General features: G+C 33.5%; 1 protein-coding gene across 2 annotated transcripts; it reads left to right on the top strand.

Annotated features, from left to right (window-relative positions):
* The first annotated feature begins 141 nt into the window (after window positions 1-141).
* Window positions 142-9896, top strand: LOC127869480 (uncharacterized). 2 transcript variants are annotated; one of them, XR_008044583.1, is made up of 5 exons: window positions 142-248; window positions 4351-4482; window positions 5234-5311; window positions 6562-7219; window positions 7439-9896. XR_008044583.1 is itself a non-coding variant. In XM_052412097.1 (4 exons), the coding sequence occupies exons 3-4, from the start codon at window positions 5234-5236 to the stop codon at window positions 7129-7131; spliced, it is 648 nt and encodes a 215-aa protein (XP_052268057.1). In that variant the 5' UTR covers window positions 142-248; window positions 4351-4482; the 3' UTR covers window positions 7132-9896. The 2 variants fall into 2 exon arrangements, 1 of the variants encoding a protein (XP_052268057.1); XM_052412097.1 differs by having other exon boundaries at window positions 6562-9896.
* The last annotated feature ends 10967 nt before the right edge of the window (window positions 9897-20863 follow it).

The following is a 20863-nucleotide window of genomic DNA, read 5'->3' as shown; positions in this document are numbered from 1 at the left end:
TGAACAATATTAACATACGTTTAATAACCGAAATATTCGAATAAATCATCGGGGCGTGGTGTCTATTACGGCTGCGATTATAAGGAAGTAGAAGCGTTATAAAGACTGTGTTAGTGGTGTCTAACCTTTATGTTATAGATAGGGGAAGTAACCACTTGGACATGTTCGTCTGATTACGAAATATATAGTTTAAGCGAACTAAATATGATATTATAATAAGTTATTGTACTCCACTTATGTTCCTTATGGTAAGGATGTATTATTTACGCGTACGAATTAAACGTGACAAGTTCAGATTATGTATTAGTAAAAGTATACTGCTGTTAAACTCATGGTTCATGGTTTGATATCGAAAGTGACTTGTTTTTATTGTAAAAGGAAAATAGAAATGTTTTGGTGTAATAAAAGTCCATAATTATTGTGTGTGTGCTCGGCCTATAAATAGTGCAATAGCTTTGTAAACCGTAATTAATTAATGCGATGGTGAGATGAAACACACATATTTATAATTTCTGACATACGAATATGCATTTCTAAAAATAAACGTCTCTCACTTAAAGGGGATTCCCGTCACGAGTTTAAACTTGTTTATTAAGTAGTATCAATGACTGATTTCGTCGTTCAGAATGCATGGCGGATTGCAGACTGAGTGACGTTTAGATGTGCCTGAAGATGTATTTGTTTTATATGACTACGTTCTGAACTTAATGTGTTTATGCTTGCGTGCCCATTTCAAATATTGGAACGTTTATGATAACGTTAACACTTCATCTTGCTTCTAAATGCAAATTTGACGAAAACATTGATTTGACTCGATATATTGTGCTGTAATCAGCCGACATCGGTAAGGCTTATCCACATTAAATTATTCATTATCTTAAGAATTAACAACATGACATGATATATCCGAGGGCTAAAGGCACGGCAGTTACTTATAATTACGTTATACACTCCATAATTAAGTTTTCTCGTTTACAACAGCGCAATATTAAAATAATGTTAACTTACTCAAAATTATAAGTTACACTACGACGTGAGAGTTTTGCAAATTGGAACAAAATCACTGTTCTGTGTTCAATGTTTTTTCCTGCTATGTAAGTTACGGATTTTACTTATTAATAGTCGTGGCACTGACTTGTCTAATTCGGTATGAATTGGGGCAAAACGGTTGGCAAATGTGGGGAAACAAGTTATATATTTATTGAATAAAAAAACATAGTAAATCGGCAAGTTTACGGGTCGCGGAATAAAAATACCTGGTAGCAAAGTTCACGGATTGAAGAATACTTATTTCAACTAAAACAATTCATTACTTCCAGATAAATTACACTGCTTAACTAATTCATTATTATGTAAAAATTCGGTCTAATTTTTACGGTCTTTTCGATTAATAAAATTATTATTTCCGATGTCCGATTGTATTATGCTTTGAATTCCTATCATAGATAATATTGCATCAAGTAGAAATATCACGGTATGGTCTTTCTACGTAGTTCGGTCGAGTTTATAATGTTGATTTACACGACACTATCAAGTCCACACGGTATTTTAACCAAACAATGATATATTTAACACGATATATCGCCCTTGTGAAGGTAGCCCAAAAGACGATATATCGTGTTAAATATATCGTGCGTCACCGCGCCTGTCGCGCAAAATATCATGCGTCGCTGCGACCGTCGTGCAAAATATCGTGCGTCGCCGCGCCTGTCGCGCAAAATATCGTGCGTCGCCGCGACAGTCGCAAACAATATCGTGTATCGCTTCATCTGTCTTGTCTCGCGTTCAAAGGGCGACGCACGAAACACGAAGCGACGCACGATATTTTGCGCGACAGTCGCGGCGACGCACGATATTTTAATATTCAAATCTCGCCCATATTATCCAAATCTCGTGTATCGCGGTCTAACTTCAGACCGCGACACACGACGCAAGAAGCGATACTCGATATTTTGCGCGACAGTTGCGGCAACACGCGATATTTGTACTGTTCAAATATCGATGTAATAATATCGCCTGTCGACTGTCGCGTTTAAAAAAAATTAGAATGCGACATTCGCCCTTTTACGAGCGTATATGCGATATCTCGCCCTTTGAACACGACCGTCGCACTTTACGAACGCGACCGTCGCCCTTTATGAACGCGACCGTCGCCCTTTTATAGGCGGTATCTATACCTATATAGGAAGGTTACGTAATCCTCGGTTAAACTGCTCGTGTTATTTGCTTCCATTTGGTATCTTGAGCAGCAATCGGGAATCTACGGGCGATATTTCTCTGTGAAGTTGTATTTAATCAATTATAATCGTCTAATGTCAAATCGGCCAGTTTTTATGTTTGTGTGTGGTTGACGATGTGTTTTACGGGTTTATGATCTGTAATGAATGTGCATTTCAACCCGAACGGGTGCACACACACGTGTTTGTATCCGAGGTCTGATGTCAATGTGTCGCGTTTTTAATAGCGATGTTCTACGATTCAGTATTCATGGATCAATGTCGCTGAATTAACTACTGGACTAGCATCCAATTAAGTCTACAGCTTACATGTTGACAACCAGGTATCGTATTGCGTGTGCCTGGGTCTTGTTTTGACTTTAACTTGAAACTTATACCATTTTATTCACGCATGCCATTGCTCCGATAGCATTCTTTTCGTTGAGAAACTCCATGTTTGAAGAGTTTCATATCGTTTCTCGTGGTGTTTCAAAATTAAGTGTTAAACAAATTTTGTAAATAAATTATTTATAAGCATGAACATTTATAATATAAAATACTAATTAACTTTATAATATTAGACGAGAATGTGTTCCATTTTGTTCGCCCAATACAAGTTTAGCCTCGCCAATAAAGCTCGAAACTCGCCTTATACGGGAAAAAGGCGGCCAATTTGGAAACAAAAACACGGCCAATACGGAAAAAGGTCGGCCAATACGAGATTCAGCAAACCAGGAAAAACTCGGCCTTGTATGAGAATCTAAAATTTCGACAATTTTGGACGCCATTTTGAAGTTGTATGCTTAACTTTGGTGCAAAAGTTTAAATCTAAAAAAAAAATACTTAAAGCACACAGCCCCTTATATATTCAGCTCCCGTTTTCGACAATAACAATTGTGCATTGTAACCACAATAGTAAGGTTCAATATTTGAGCATATGTACGTAAATAACCACAGGAGGGAATCCCGTTGTTTTTTAAAAATATATATGCTATACTAAAAAAAAATAAAAAAAAAATAATATATATATGCTATAATAGAAACTATTATAGCATATATATACATATATTCAAAAAAATTTTTTTTTTTTTAGTATAGCGTATATTTTTTTTTTAACAACGGGATTCCCTCCTGTGTAAAAAACAACTTTGAATATTTTCAAGCTACAATGAGCGCCGAAAGCAAAACTAATTCGAAATCATGGAGGATTTACACATTACAAATGCAATTCCTATTGGCAATAAGTAAGTTTTCAATCCTTATTGTCTTTCTGAGTTGTATTAAAAAGAACGGTAGTGATCCAGTCTGGCTGGAATGTTATTCAGGTAAATTTTGCATAAGTTCGCGACCTGTCAAATTGTGTGCCTGCATCATGTATGATGTAATGTCCAGAAAGCATCTTTCGTCATATACTAAGTTAAAATGCTTTTGTTTCTATGCTTTACCAGTAATATTGCATTCATATTTCAATATTAATGAAGTAATAATTCTATTAAATGCATCGACCATTTGTTTCCTCTTTTAACAATATTTAATTTTCGTTTTAAATTAACAATACATCTCTTAAAAGGTAAGCTATATTGAGCTTTACCGGTACACAGTTGTTTACCCCTATCGACAAAGCGGGGTTTGGGGGCGGTAGACCCCGATACTAAAGAAATATATAGGATAAAACGGATTTGTACGTTATATTAGGTGTTGCGTTAGGTGTTAGGCTTAGCAACCATAAAGTTATACGCTTTTCCATTTTTTTTTAGTACCGGTAAATTTCAATCGTCCAAATAGGTAATTTGTTGTACATAACATTTTCAAAGCATTTCGCATGGGAATATAAACAGGGGAAAAGTTGTATAGAACAGAAATTTTGCTATTTTTCAAAACTTCATACTTAATTTAATAGCAAAAACCTGTAATTTGAAAGTAAAATTCAAGCTTTTCTTGCTGAATAATATTATAAAGTTAATAAATAAAATTGTAATTACTTAGTTTAATTCATATTGGCTTTGTCAATAACAAAGCCAATATGAATTCAACTAATTAATAACATTATTGTATAAAATATACATTGTTGGAGATGCGATTTATAAATGTTCTTTATTTCTATTGCGTAAATAATATTGTTAGTATTTTGCAGGACGACATCTGAAAACTCTTGATAAAACTAGCTGCTAGGCGGTTCAGATGCAGTACCAGTCACGTGCTGAGAGACTCCAGTTTGCAAACATTCCGCGCTGGGGAACAACCTTACTCATCTGTCACGCACACGGTATTATATTGTCTGTCATTATATTGATTAAGCATAATGATTTTATCGTTCACTATATTCTGAATTTAAATGTATTCAGAAATTTAAGACATAAACATAACGAGTTAACAGGAAATGCATTAAATACAACTCCATGTACTAACGTTATATGTTAGTTCATCGCATCATGTAAGCGCACATTAGCAATAAATGTTCCCACTTCATCGATTGTGTTAATTGTAGAAGTAGTTGATTTCGTGGCTTCGAACGCACACCGTACTGTATTTTACAATATCAGTAAATTAATATTGGCTACAAATGTTCAACCATTTCTTGCAATGGTTGAGATATATATGAGGCAGTGGAACGAATTTTTCTTTCCGAAAACAATTAATGTTCCTCGTCCAGGTATATTTAATGACGTAATGTTATTTAATTCAGTGGAGTCATTCAACCTGCATATTACCTGACTAGGCCAATAAAACAATCATGTTGTCTAAAGTAAGGAATGTTTCATATAAGATGCATCGTTTACACGACCAGGTGCCATCTTATTCGCATTTTGTATTGAAAAGCAGTATTGTTTACGTTATATCGCATTACTTAAACTTATTTATATACTGCAACCTGTCAATTATGACCAGTTTATATGTATTAAGTACATGCAAACATATTCGTGATCATGTTAATATCATTTACTCTTATTTTATGACAACCGAACTATTACAAACATTCTCGTCGATATAAGCTTATCGAAGATCTTACTGTATAGATGGCTAAAAGTGGCAGGAGTCTTGATGAACCAGAAGGGATCCCTAGACAGGACAGTGTTTCCAGCCAACAAGACCTGGTAAGATGACAAGTCGGGTGTAGTTTGTTTCGAATAGAATACAAAAATATAATTAACGCATAGTTTTCCCGTTTATATGTCTGCGCCCCCCCATGATATTGCTAAATGACATTTCATGAATCTAAATATGAATCTAAATCATAAAAATGGTTGATGTTTGCATAATTAAACGCAGGTATACGTTAACATCTTTAGAAGACAGAGCAACGTTAAATGCATACAACATATCACAAATGGGCCCCAAATTAAATACTTGACTTCTTTATAAAATGTGAAACATGAACAATGCTTATATACGTTCTCAGGAATCTTCTTAAATAAAATTATCAGTGTCTGCACGTGACACAGTACGACACTAATTTTGCCAAAATAATAAGTTCGTTAATTCATGCAGCTTGCAACAAATCAATTTAAGTTTAATATCAATATGTATAGCACTAATTTTTTGGTGTTACACTTTTAGATAATAGAGTTGTATAAGTATATATTTATGAATGAATGTCATGAATATAACAACTCTCTGTTTATTATCGATTATATTCCCAATGTCTTTATTTCAATCCTCTTAATTTAATTATGCCCCCGGTAGGGTGGCATATAGCAGTTGAACTGTCCGTCAGTCAGTCAGTCTGTCCGTCCGTCCGTCCGAAAACTTCAACATTGGCCATAACTTTTGCAATATTGAAGATAGCAACTTGATATTTGGCATGCATGTGTATCTCATGAAGCTGCACATTTTGAGTGGTGGAAGTTCAAGGTCATCCTTCAATGTCAAAGGTCAAAAAACAAAATCCAAGGGAAGTAATAAGCTTTATAGGGAGATGATTTCTATACCTGCCAAATGATACATATAAATTTTATTTCAAAGCGGCGCAGTAGGGGTCATTGTGTTTCTGACGAAAACATCTCTTGTTAATGTATTATTTTATGATTGGCAATCATTGCACCGACTATCTGATTATTCACTAAGAACATACGCATTAATGTGTAAACTATTTTCACAGGTTAATGCGTATAATTTGATAACACATCGGATGACCAATAAAGTTTTATGGGGCAATTAAGAGATCATACTTTATGAAAGCAGTTTTATGTACATTTACTATGCATGTTAGATGAACATTCCTGTCCACTTTTCATTTATTATGTTACTTTAAATAATTTCATTATTGCTGATTGATTTGACGACTACCAATATCATAGTATTTATGACGTATAACATGGTTCTATTTTATTGAAACATATTAAAGGTTCAGTGGGACAATGCCTCCGTTGAGACAGGCACTGTTATGAGCTGGCTCGGTTACGGATCGGAGATCATACAGGCTCGGAAAGACGCATACAGAGAGTATGGTAGGCTGTGGACTGCACTGGCATGTGGAGCGGGTACGTGTATTATTACGGGTAGCAAGGCTGAGGGGCTGACCCGCTACCTGAAAAGTGATAGAGACATAATGTTTGTACACAGTACTGTCATTTGCATAGAAGATGGTGTTAATGCTGATAACTTTTCTAGAGAGATAACCGTGTTTAGATCATACAGTCGTATGAGTTATCCCGGCCACTGTAGACTTCTACTAGAGAGACGCGGTAAAACGATTCACCCGAATATTAAAGATGCGTTGTGTGATGATTGGTATGGTCAAGAACTCCTGAGCAGTGACTTATATGGACATGACTGTTCGAAGGTTCCATCGGCGGAAGGCGCAATGCAGCATGATCGTGCGGGGCCGTCAACGCCTCTTACAGTGTCCGGTATATTACGCGGCGACGTAGTACATGCATTTTGCTATTACAGCCCCAGCATCCTGTCAAAATAGGCAGCAAGACCTCGCCACTGACCGCCACCGCAATCCGTTCAGCACGTCGTATCACATGGGGCATTTCTTACGCCTGTTGGATTTAAAGGTAGTGAATATCAACATGTTGAATGGAGAGTTTGTTTTAACGCTGGGGAGATCGCACTATTAAATTATTTAAATGGCACTCAAATTAAATTGTATGTTTTATTAAAAATGGTTAAAACGATGTATTAAATCCGCGTAAGAAAGAAGTGTCATCGTACACGTTAAAAAACATTGTTTTATGGATAGCGGAAAATAATCCTCAGTTCTTGTTTCATGAAAGAAGTCTGTTGCACTGGTTGCACGAAGGATTGGTTGCGCTAAGAGTTGCGTTGGTCACCCGAGAGTTGCCGTACTATATGATTCCAGATAGAAATCTAATGGCCGCATGTGGACTGGATGAGGAAAATAAACGTAAATGGATATTAACGATTACAGAAATGATGGGCGAAGGTCCCAGGATGATACTAAGACTTCCGAAGATACGACAAGCCCTTTTTGCTCATCCTGAACCATTCCGATGGTACAACAGGATGAGCATTGAGCTTGAGATGGTGTATTTCATGTTTAATGAGCCTAGGTCTCCTCCTAAGTGATGAGAGCGGGCGAATTGACGAGTCAGATGTTGCTCTGCTGTCAATAGTGAGGCGCATGAACGAGATACTGCGAGATGTTGGGCTGAGGATGATTATGGGAGGGAGTCGCGTTATGAACCTGCAAGATGTGTTATATCGAATGTTGAAGTAAAACGGAACAATTGGTATTACGATCGGCAATAGTGTTTGAAACGTACTGAACACATAATTGTTGCATTTATTTACTAAAATATATTCCTATCTGTAGAATGCTGCCTATTAGACTGCTTCAAAAACGTAAAGTTAAAACTGTGCATGTATTCGTTGCATGCATTGAGCAGTTTGTTCCTATTACCAAATTGATTATGCCATTTTTCAGGTGCATATAATATTGCTTGTGTTTTCGGCTTAACACGTGAGTTTTACGTAAAATTAGTAATGACAACGTATATATTTTGTCTAATTACATTCGTGTGTGTATTTTAGGAAATATTTTAACGCATGTTAAACGTACCTTTTACGTTAATGTAGGTATACAGTACGTCTTGTTTGTGCTCAACGCGTGTGCATTATTGTGTAACTTTGTGTTGTTCGCAGCTTGATTAACTTATTGAATAAAACGTGGCCGATGTATTGGTGTATTTTCTGTTATGTACCCCTTAATGCAGATCACTCCCTGATAAATGTACAAACAATGACAAAGGTATTAACAACGTGTTCTCTACTGTCGCTTTTGAGTTTATATTGTAAAACAATTACTCTGCACATTTTTAATAGATTTTGTTTAAATGTCGCTTTCATATAACTGATTGATGTTTATCACTTTTTTATTTCGAGCGAAACGTTTGTGATATTATTAACTTTATTTTATTTCGATGGAAATACCTCTACTGTTGCTGTGACTTTATTAAAACACACAATGTAGCTGCTTATTAACTGACAAACAGTGTTGATTTTAATAACTTATGTCTTTGTCGATTCATTTATTGATAACATAATTATTGCTATCTTGCCTTAATATGAGCGAAATGTTCGTTATTATTGTCCATGATAAGTTTGTATTGATAACTAGTTATTTATTTCACGGGAAATACCGTCTTAACATACATGTCATTTTTTGCAGTCGCTGTGAATAAAGATACCCCGGTATTATTTATATTTATCTTTACTGATTGGTAAAATTTGTATATTTATTATATGTTAATATGTTGCTTAACGTATTGCTACTTTTGCTACTGCTCTTAATGTGGTCTCGTTACTACCTTAAATAAATACATTAGTTCTGTAAATGTATTGATACCGTAATTTTTGCTATCCATTTAGTTGTGTATTTATATTATGGATGAATACGTTAACGTATTGATAAAATTTGTAATAAATTCGCTTTGAATCTACTGATACCATTAGTGTCAATTTTGATATAGAGGTGCGTTTATGTTGTTTGTGAAATGTACGGAAAATGTTTTAGTTAATATCGCAGTGAATTCATGGCATTACTAAATGATTTACGCGTTCCTGAAATTAGTTGCGACTCTATTAATTAGTGCATTACTTCATTACCAACACTGTTGTCACTGTGAATATGTATGTATATTGATAAGTCTAGATAATTTCCGTATTAAATAATTAAAACTTCGAGCCGGAAATAAATAGCTTTATGAGTTACTATTGTGTTTGTCCAGAATTGAATTTTGTTTATAAAATATCAAACTGCATATGTTTGTCTCAGTTAATAAAAAACAATTTACTTAACTTTATTAAACAAAGAATACTCTCTGACATGTTAAATTCTAAAACTAATAATGGATATAAAAACATCTGCATAAAAAGTGTTGCTATTTTGACGTTTTGTGTTTATGTTTGCCTTATTGTTGTTGTTGTTTACGATGAGCTGTATATGCTTAAGTCGCATATAAACTATCTGTATGAATTTAGTGATTAAGCAATTCTGGCTGTGAACTTATTGACACAGGTAATGCACTATTGATGTTATTACTGTAACTTGTTTGATGATGTTGGTGAAGTTTGTGCTGGGCATATATTGTTCAATAGCCGTGTGAGTGTTGGTGTTGATACATTACAAAGGATGTGTACCTGTGTACTTTTGAATGTTTTGTTAAATATTATGTTTTGATTTATGTAATGCATAAATAACAATACTATTTATATCATGTTTAGTTAATGTATTAGAGAAAATATTTTAAACTTGGGAAAACTTTAGTGGATTTTAAGCATACTAACATAAATAAAATATCAAACAGTACGTCAATTATATCAGCGCTCTCAACGTGTTGTCCAAATATTATGTAACTCTTTCAATTAAAATATATTAAATATGTTTGTAATTTTCAGACATGGAAATATTTATCAAACAAGTATGCGTCCTCTTGAGTGGTTTTGTTAAAATCTACCGAAAACTTGCATTATTTATATACACTGCTTTAATAGCAATACTTCCCATACACATATAACATATTTAGTCGATGATATGTGCAAGGTAATTCCGAACTAAAAAGATACAAATATGCGTTGCACATACGTGCATATAAGTTGTGTTTTTGCATATTAACAGGTTCCAGAAAAAAACTACCAAACTACAAGGGGCCGTTTCTGGCACAATGCGTAACTTTACGGACGAAAATGTACGTACGTATAAAGTTACGTACGCTTTTCTGAATGCGTAAGTGCGTTTCTATAAACCGAACGTAGCGTAAAACTTAGTTGCTATGTTTGAATAATCTCTAATCAGAAGTCTTGTGATTGCGCGGACCTTATAGAGAACATTTGAAGAAATTCATAAAGTAGATTTAATTTGCTTTCTCGAACAAACTTTTCGGTAGACTAAATATTAATACATTTATCCTCAAGAAGTACCTTATAAAGAGCGAAGTTCTTTCCCTTGTTTGCGAAATTGCGACGAAAAAAGAGGTCAACTGTAAAAAAGTTCAATCTCTTGATTCTTTTAAAATTAAGTGTGGCCATTCTTTGTTGTGCTGGATATGCTCTTTTTTAAAACAGAAGAGATGTTACTTACTGAAGCAAATCTTTTACGAAGGTTAGTCAGATATATTTCAAACTGGAATTGCTGGAGCAAACTAGAAAAAAATGGATGGATAATACTGAGAAGACAAGCATGTGTATTGTAGCTTACACATCTGAATTTACAGACACATAATCAAGGAGTTTCCTGACAGAAATTCAATTCACTGGAAGGGTATCTTTGATTATGTTTAGTGCGTCACTGAATTACAAATGGAATGTCCTATAATGAGAAGAACATCAGCAATGGCCTCTGTAAAGAAGGTAGTATTTTTTTGTAATTTCATTTACTGATTTACCAATTATAATGTACAGTAGTACAGTATGATTTTAGAAGAATTAACAAGCTCTGTAGCTTGTATTTATTTGTCGCATTTCTAGATAATTTTATAACAATCAACATCATGTTTTTACCCAGTTTATATTTATACTTTTGTGCAAATTAAAAAAAAAACAACAACAGATTTTTACTCATAAATTCATTTAAAATGAGAATCTTTTTTCTGTGATAAATTAACATTGTCCATGAATGCTTCTATTAATTTGAGACAATAGGCATTTGCAATTATCATAAAGTATGCTTCTTCACATATATAATTATATTATATGTTTTGTTCAATGCATGGATTGGTAAAATATATGTCAGGGTATGTACCAGTTGTGATTAGTTCTAAATACAAAATTTGAGAAATTGGGATCCATCCTGGGTAATTGATATGGGGTAATTGGTATGACAAACGGGCACTTGCGTAAACCTGAATCACTTTACATGCTTTACCAACACACTGACTGAAATATTTGTGAAAAAGTTCAGTCACTGATAAAATACTTAAACATAATGTAATTCACTAATGGAAACTTATGCATCAATTTAAATTCATGGAAAAGTTTTACACATCTGGCTTAATGTACACATGAACAAAACACAGGGAGAAAGCAAACCATTTTTAAATGTTCCTATTTTTATTAAGTTAAATTTTACTGGTTGAATCATGTCAGGATGACACAATTTATTCTTGCAAGTTCCTAATAATTATGCTATTTCAATTGATTTTTGAACACATACACTGATACCATTCATGTCCGCAAAAAGCTTTATTTGGTGCAAAACAAACAACTTCTTTTGAATATATATTGTCTTATATGTTATGTTTTTGACGAATAACTTAATGTGAATATTATGCATAACTATGGTGTTAAAAGTGAAGAAACAAAAATGGTATTATTTTAATTATTTGATTGCAATGGTAGTTAATGCTCTACACGACACAAACATTGTCTATTTTATGTTTCTTATTTATTTGTACAAGTTAATTGATGTAAAACATTAAAAAAATACATTTACATATATTAATAAAGACAGTATACCTTATTCTAATATTTCCCAACAAAAAATGGTATAAAATAACTGAATGTAAAACAAAAAGAGAAAATGCGCAGCATTGCTTTTCACAATATAAGATAAAATAAAGTGGGTTTTGCAATGTTTACAGCATTATTATTCATAATATCGCAACATCCGGGCACTTGCGTCAGCTAGAGGTATGTGCCCATTGACGACGGTGAAAACAAAAGCGCTGCCGCCATTTTGTTTGCATTGAGAAATAGAGCGTGATCGTATATATTTAAACGATTATATTAAGATTTTATTTCTCAACATGCAAACAAGTTATTCTACTTTACTGAAACCATTAAGATTGAAAACAAGCAATTAATCGATCAATTGCAAACATACAACATATAAAAATTAACCATAATGGTATTTTTCTGGGAAAGCAAACACGTTGATACCTTAAATAAACATTTAATATTAAATTAAATGCAATATTTTTCATTTGATTTTTTGCATCAATCTTAGAATCGCGTAAGCCTTTGTATTTCGGTGTTTAATTGCCCCTTTGTTCTGCATAAAACGATTATCTCGTCTTGATCAGATATTGTCAAGACTTAACCACGGAACGTATATTGACCTCATCTAGAGTCCGTGACTTAACTAACAGCATGGTGTCATCATCCACACTGGGTGGCAGATGACAGTGCCATTAAACACGATTGATGATGTCACCATGTCTTCTCTTTCTGTCATTTGGTTGAATGATAAACGCCGACATACCTAACAGTTGCTTAAATTAGATATGTTACATATTGTACAAATTAAAATGTAGATTATCAGAAATTGTACACCGTAAAGATACTAGCCCGAGTAATTTATTAAAAAAAAGTATTTAATAATGATAAAATTTACGTAATTAGATTTATTTTATTTGTTTCAATTTGATTTATTAACAAAAGTAAAAGCGATAGACAATTAGTAAGTAAGTCACGTTTATTAAACCAAGCATGGGTCATAATGAATGGCATGTAAATCACAATGTAAACGGATAATGCACCAACATAAAAGAAATACTATAAATGAGATCACTATAAAGTTAATAAAGCTTGACTTTGATTTTTATAACACAACTAAGAAAGTCGTGTACCAGAATTCCCAACTTATTTTACAGCTTCAGGTTATTATTATAAATTGACATAGTAGAAATATATAATGTACGAAGGTGAATGAACCCTAAAAATAAGACAGTATTAATAACATCAACATCTACAATGATACTCTCATTATTACAGAATAAACTAATATCTGATGTCTCAATAAGAAAGTTATGAATATCGCCGTACTCGAACATCGGCCATTTGGTCGGGTCATTTTTCCAACATCCAGCATGCAATTTGTACGGACATTAATTCAGTAAAATTAGTTTTATTTTCTGGTCATATCGGTCTTTCGAAGTGCAATCTCATCCTTCATAATAGTCAAAAGACATTTAAAACACCAACACATGTACTTAACTATCAACTTCCAAATAGGAATGCAATTGGCGAAATATCAGCAGAGGTAGCTCAATCAGCGTAGTTAATCGACCGTATCTAGGGCATTGTTTTCACCGTCGCCAAGGTACTGCCCCTTTTGTGACGTCAGCGCGATAACAAGAAAAGAACTTTAAATGGTATAAATGGACATTACAGTATGTACAAAAACACAGTATAGAGTTTAAAGAAATGTGTTCAAAGATATTGGGGAAAAAATGAATTTTGATAGTTTTCTTTCAATCTGTGTGACCACCTATAAAGAAAAAAGGTTCTAAATAACTTCTTATGACATAACAATTTTATATGAACATATCAATCAAACTGCATTTAATTTGTCCATATGGTTTATAGGAAACTAAAAAATAATCTTAAAATTAGTAATTAAATATTTCAGCCAGTAAAGATTAACAATGACCTTAGTTAAAATTTGACACTTCCTCTTCATGGCAACTGCATTTATAATAATAAAATTAAAGATTTTGAATGATAATGATACCATATATAAAACTAAATGAAATGATTTTGTATTTTCCCCATGGTTTGTGTTTTAAAATTTCTCTGTAAAAAACTTAAAAACTCAGAAAAAAATGATTGTAAAGCATACAGCAACAACAAAGTTTTGCCATCAATATGATATTAATATGATTGATTACCGATGAAATCTGATAATAAACAAGAGCACCGCATATCTGGTGCCACGCTGGTCTGTGAAAGCTTGTCAGAATTATATATTTTTGTAGAGGTCACAGTGACATTGACCTATAACCTAGTGACCCAAAATGGGTGTGGCGTTTAGAACTCATCAAAGTGCATCTACATATGAAGTTTCAAAGTTGAAGGTGGAAGCACTTTGATTTTAGAGCCAAATGTTAAGGTTTTAGCACATTGCCTACATCGGACGGGCGGACGTTGGACAAATAGTTGGCTATGACAATAGCTCGGGTTTTTCTCTCTTCGAAAACAGCATCGCTAAAATACAACTTTTAGCATCATACATCTGTAACTTACCAAAAACAATTCTCATTGGTTTAAAAGTCATAGTGTTTTGACAGTTTTTGTATAAAATGACATATTTGGTACATTTCAATACATGTTTTCAGTAAATTTACTTCAACAGTGAAAACTTTTCAAACCTACTTTAAAATTAGCCATTATTAATATTCAGATAACTTAAGTTTAAGTTGTTACAATAACCATTTCGCAAAGTTAGCCAAGTGTGTGAGCCTTGACCTTTACTACCAGTTAATAATTGCAGCGCTTAAACAACTGAAGCTTGATTGGTCATTGTTGGCCCCGTACTACTAAAAAGTACCCGGGGTACTCTAAAGTACACTTCAATGTACCCTTGGAACAGAGTTTTATTCCTGCCTACAATCTAATGTCATCAAACGCACTTCCGAATACGAAACAAAATCCTCTTCGAACAAAACCTAACTACTCAATATGCTTTTTTCAGTACGAGTTTCGATAATATCATCGCGGAGGCAATTTCACAGAATGTAAACAGAAACATTATTAATTTAAAAATAGAGCCAACAACAGCAGATTTAGCCTAAGTATTCCTGGGTATGTTTACGTATATTTTCTGAACCCATGGTATAATGAGCATACATAAGAGTATCTAGGGAACTTTCAAGTAGTACCAGAGCTGACAAAGACCAATCTAACTAAACTGAGCTAACATGTCGACAGGTTGTATCTCACAGCCTCTACAGTATATTTTATTTTACGCAGTTTTGACAAAATGATATATGCATGATATTATTTCCAAAGAAATGGATCTTGATGCAGAACTTCTGCTTAAACTGTAAATGTGCCAAATTAAACAATAAAGTGACAACCGTATACACATTTATAAGAAGCGCTGTTGACATATCAATTACAATTGTATACAGTAATCAACTTTTTTGTAAATAGTTGCATTTATATTATACTGCTGTGTCAATGAATGGCAATTATACAGTAATCTGTGCTAAAATTAATTGAATTAATATTAGCACAGATTACTGTATAATTGTCGTTCATTGACACAGCAGTATAATATAAAAACAACTATTTACAAAAACGTAGATTATACAATTCTACATAATTCTTACAGAAAAAGGAGACTTTTACCCATGTTTACAATGATTCAATTCTATCACTCAGCAAAACGTCACATTCGTTGAGTTCAACTTGGCGTCTTATGATGGATAAAGCCTTGTTCAAAACAAAAGTTGAATGAATTGTTAAAAGGAAAATCGAACAAATCATAACAACATTCGATTCTAACATGTAAAATTTCTTCTTTTAGCAAAACTCCAATCCACAATCGTACACAATAGATCCTGCACAATCAACGCAGGATTTCCGTTACAGTATCTTCCCATCCCTACCAAGATCTTAATATAGATAAAGGTTTAAATTAACTTAAATGATGTTGCGCTCGTAGATTTCGTGGTCTACGTTCGGTTCTGCGAAATATCGGTGCATACGCCGCCATATTTACGCAAAATTACTGAGTTACGTGAGCCTTTGAGCACACGTAACTTAACGTGCAAAAATACGGTAAACGTAACTTTACGAAGTTTATAGAAACGCTACTAACTGAACGTTTTGCACTTACGCATGATTTTTGAACGTACGTAGTTTTAAGAAACGGTCGCCTGGACATTTTTAAAGCAATTACATACAGTTCTAAGAAATTAAAAGTGTTAGATATATTATATAACAATAGGCAATCAGCACTTAACTGGTTAGCTTTTTTCCTACGAGACTATCCAAACAAAATGTTGAGCTGTAACTGAATGGAATACTCTTTCCTATATATACTGACTTGCTCCACTCATTAAAAAAAGGCTTATTAAGTGATCGATCGATTCGAAATCCTTAAATTACATACGGCGAACACATTACAGTAAAGGTCAGTCATGGCACAATTTAAAAAATTAATAGGAAATTCCGTAACTTCTATTTTAAGATATACCACATAAACATTCGCACTCAAGCTCTGTTGACATAAATTAGTTCAAGGTACTTGATGGCAACTAGCTCAATCATGAATGTACGGTACATGTCAGGTAAAACAAAGGATACACTGATCCATGCTCTAGATATATGAGCAACCAAATCCGAGATCCGATATTACGTCAGTAATTTCATATAATGTCCGTAGTCTGATAGTGGTCCGAGCTCGCATCGTATGCCCGTATAGGTCGCAGTGGTCCCGATAATGAATTCGAGAAGTACGACCGAAACTGAAGACGTTATGGTCTGATGAATTTATGAGGCTCTTCCAATGTGGTGGAATTCTGTTTTCAGCAGTAGGAAAATACGATCGAAAATGAAATCATCGTCCTGATGCCAATCAGACTTCACACAGGCATTATAATGTTGATGTTAAAACTTTCACTTTTTTATATTGATCTGGTCTGTTCCTTTCACATACTGAAAAGACGGCGTCGTTGACGTTACTAGTAAATAGAAATATTGTTTTTACTGATACACAAGTTCGTTAATTTACAAACCGTGGGCGCCACATGTTATCCATAGTTCAGGAGGGGAAAGTTAAGACGCTCGTACTCTTGTATATGTTATTCAACTCGTCGCATGGTTGTAATATATATCTGAATTTCTGAAGTCTATATATAGTGACGTCAGAATCTAAGAAAAGATCCATGCAATCTGACTATAATAACAATGCATTATTTAATATAATGAATACTACACGACTTGATATAAACTGAAAGCTAGTTCAAGCCAATGGCAATATTAACATTAAAATGCATACATTGAAAAATACAGTCTTACAGAAGACTACATCTTTTATAAATAGAAACAATACAGATCATGCAGCATAACATTCTAATAAACCGAAATGCATAAAACTTAGTGCATTTGCACTGAACAACATTACATTACATGATTATGTACACAAATCACATAAATCACTTACCAGAATGTCTTTCGGACTAATTTTACTTCTTCTCTGACTCAAGTCTCGATCATTCATAGGTGGCAACTGTTATTTGTTAACATGATACAGTGCAACAAAGATTAGTGATACAATGTTAAAATTGCAGCGAGACAGACGGACAGACGGTCGAGGAATACGAGAAGTAAACGTATACGAAGAAATACGCATAAGCTGTAACGAATGACCCGAGTGAGGGAACACATACATGAACATACCTTTTGACAAAATAAAACAAAATTAAAGAGTAGTAATAAAGACAAAGATGTCTGACAAACACGTCTCCCCTCTCCGATCTCTATGGTCAGTATGAACAGAATACGACTTCACAACCTGTGGATAACTACACACATTATTAGATTGAATCTAAAAATGAGATGTATTACCCGTGCGCAGAAACTGGTCCTGCCTAACTAAATGAGGGAGTAGACTCAACCGACTTCCATCTTTGATTTTGGGTATTTTGCTTTGGTGATTGAAACACGAATTGAAGTTTGAACACAACTTGTAAAATTCGACTTGAGTGTGTAACATGTGTGATGCTGATTAAATTCAAATCGAGACATAAACAGATATGATGATTTGTAAATCTGTTTTTATTGATAGTTTAGGACTATTGTCGTGAAAGACACGCATATTCTTATATTACTAGTTCGTGTCAGTAAATTTAATCTTTTAATATTTCTTTTAACAATTAAACGTTAAAATATTGACTTTCTCACCATTTTGTGTATTATATATTATTGTAGGATAAATCAAATACAATGTAAGTGGAATTGGGTACTTGAATGAATTCGAACTTTCTCAGAAAGGCTTACACTGAAAGCCTTTCCGTGTAAACATTTATTCCAATCGTCTGCTTAATAAAATAACACAATATAAATAACAAATTATTCCCTATCTCCGTTATCGCCATGAACTTAATGATGTACTTCAACAATGTTTAACTCATCAAACCAACGTTAACTTTTAAATTATATGTCAAAGTGCACAATGTATTTATATACATACTGTGTTACTTTAAATTACGTTTTTGTATTTGACGTTTTATTTCATCACTTGACATTAAAGTATGCGCTCTAACAGTACTCGTAAGGAAACGAATTACTCATTTAATTGTAATCAGCATAATGGTTTTTTAACAATGTACACAATCTGTTGATTATTCATGTCATGTATTAAATGATGCAAGACATACAAAATCTAAATATTAAACAGTTTACGATAGTTTTCATAATATAATATTTATGTCACTAATAACACTTCTACTCTGAATCAAGTGGACACTAAGGATAACACCAGCAATACAATTGTCGTCATGATTTAGTTGTATATGCCCATATTTTTATAGCATTTACAATCGTTAAGGCTTTAAGCAAACACACTGACAATCCTACGATTTCGTACTGTACCAGTTACCGACTATTTATTCCGCAGTGGCAAATTCAAACTTATGCAATATATCCAATACGCACATATATACAATATTTCATCTTGGGCAAATTAACTTTCCAAACGAGGAGGTACAGAGATGATTACTCAGCTGGGACCTCCTCAGTGATACACCCGAGTATAGAACATCAAGGTTTAGTACAACCAATCCTTTCAAACAAGAGCATTAACAACAAACATTCTGCTTAAAAATATGAAATTTGTGATGCCATTTGGTATGTGCGGACACCTGTTCAAGTTCTGAAATCTAGACTGAGTTTATGGCGATGCTTTTAGAGTGTTTCACATGAATACTCTCAATACATAGCAGCTTTTAAGTACCAATGCAAAACATTATTGTTATCAAGTTTAAAATACATGTAATAATGAGGATTTATTCGTTATAACAAGTATGATAAACAGTGGTAAATCCATGTTTGCAGTATTATTTGTTAACAAAAGTGCTAATTTCAATTGGGACATTTGTATCTAACATTGACAATTCATTTGGTATTTGCAATTGATACATGCTCAACACTTTCCTTCAAACCATGAAACTAAAACAACACATGCTTTCACCTTTCGTTTCTGAACACTATAATATGGCTATTACTTGTGAACGGCGAATTAAATTTAAGTTAACTTTACAGTTGCATTATAAATAGTTTGCTTGGAAAGATATAAAAACAGCTGTCGATATCAATCAATAATACGTATAATCAAGCGTATATTTATTTCGAGAAACACAACACTTCAAAATAACTTACTTGATTATAATCGAAGATTAGGTTCCGACAATTATTACCAGCAGTTTTCACAATGTCCATTGTTCGTTCGGAATTTCGGCGACTTACATGCTTAGTGTGAATGTCACGTATCTATTTAATCATATCAACGAATAACATACTACATTCTTGTATTGCAATTTGTCAAATAACAACAATTGATTTAAAGTGATCTCCTTTAGAATATACGAATACGGATACATGAGCGGCGTTTGTGCAAAAAGCACAAATAATAAATATACCATCATCATACTATGCGTTGGAAGTAAATTCTGACATGTTGAAATGTGTGTTTTTCCTGTAATTTCGATTCACGAGCAGGTTATTTGTTTTGAGTAGCGCAAGTTAAACACGTTTAAATGCAAAATGTGTCTTTACGAAAATAGACTGTCCAAAATCAAAATACTTTATGAGGACATGGTTGAAAGAGGTTGGTATCAAAGTTCATTTGCATTTAAAACTATATTTAATATTTGGCGTACCTTAGTGTAATGTTTATGTTTAATTTACGCATATTGGATATCTGTGTATGTCAACGATTTTGCTGATTAGTTAAAGTCAATAGTGTAGTTTATCCAGAACATTCGATTTCAAAACATCAGATGATATTTTAAATATTACTATGAGTATGACGGATGTGTTGATGGTTTATTTTAACATCGACTATTTCTTTAAAAAAATCATTGACAAATGTGCGATTTGCGCTCAAAACATAAGTTATTAATTCCCATTTAACACAAATGGATGGTTATGTAAATATTGCTGAGGAAAACGCTTTTGAACGAAAATGTGCCAAAATGTGTCGTTTATGCATTGAAGGATAGAGTGGCTCCGCATATGATACCATCATTTTTATCGAGCCAGTTAATAATCGCGATGGATATTCCACGAAAGTGGTTTTTTACATATATACTGACCATCTTTTTTCACACAAATAGCATCGCTCATAAATTAAAAACGATAAATACGATAGTTATTTGCAGCAAATAAACGAGTGATTTTATTGTGATTTACTTAACTGTATCGATACATATATTAAGGACTGGGTTTACATATGA

The sequence above is a fragment of the Dreissena polymorpha genome, chromosome 2 (assembly GCF_020536995.1).
Source record: "Dreissena polymorpha isolate Duluth1 chromosome 2, UMN_Dpol_1.0, whole genome shotgun sequence".
Classification (NCBI taxonomy): Eukaryota; Metazoa; Mollusca; class Bivalvia; order Myida; family Dreissenidae; genus Dreissena; species Dreissena polymorpha.
Note: the sequence above shows the minus strand (reverse complement) of the source record. Positions and strands in the feature narration are given on the sequence as shown.

Bases quoted from the DNA above. Each gene is read 5' to 3' on its own strand.
- LOC127869480 (XM_052412097.1), top strand. From the start codon at position 5,234: ATGGCTAAAAGTGGCAGGAGTCTTGATGAACCAGAAGGGATCCCTAGA. The intron at 5,312-6,561 runs GTAAGATGACAA...AACATATTAAAG, and splicing joins TTTCCAGCCAACAAGACCTG to GTTCAGTGGGACAATGCCTC.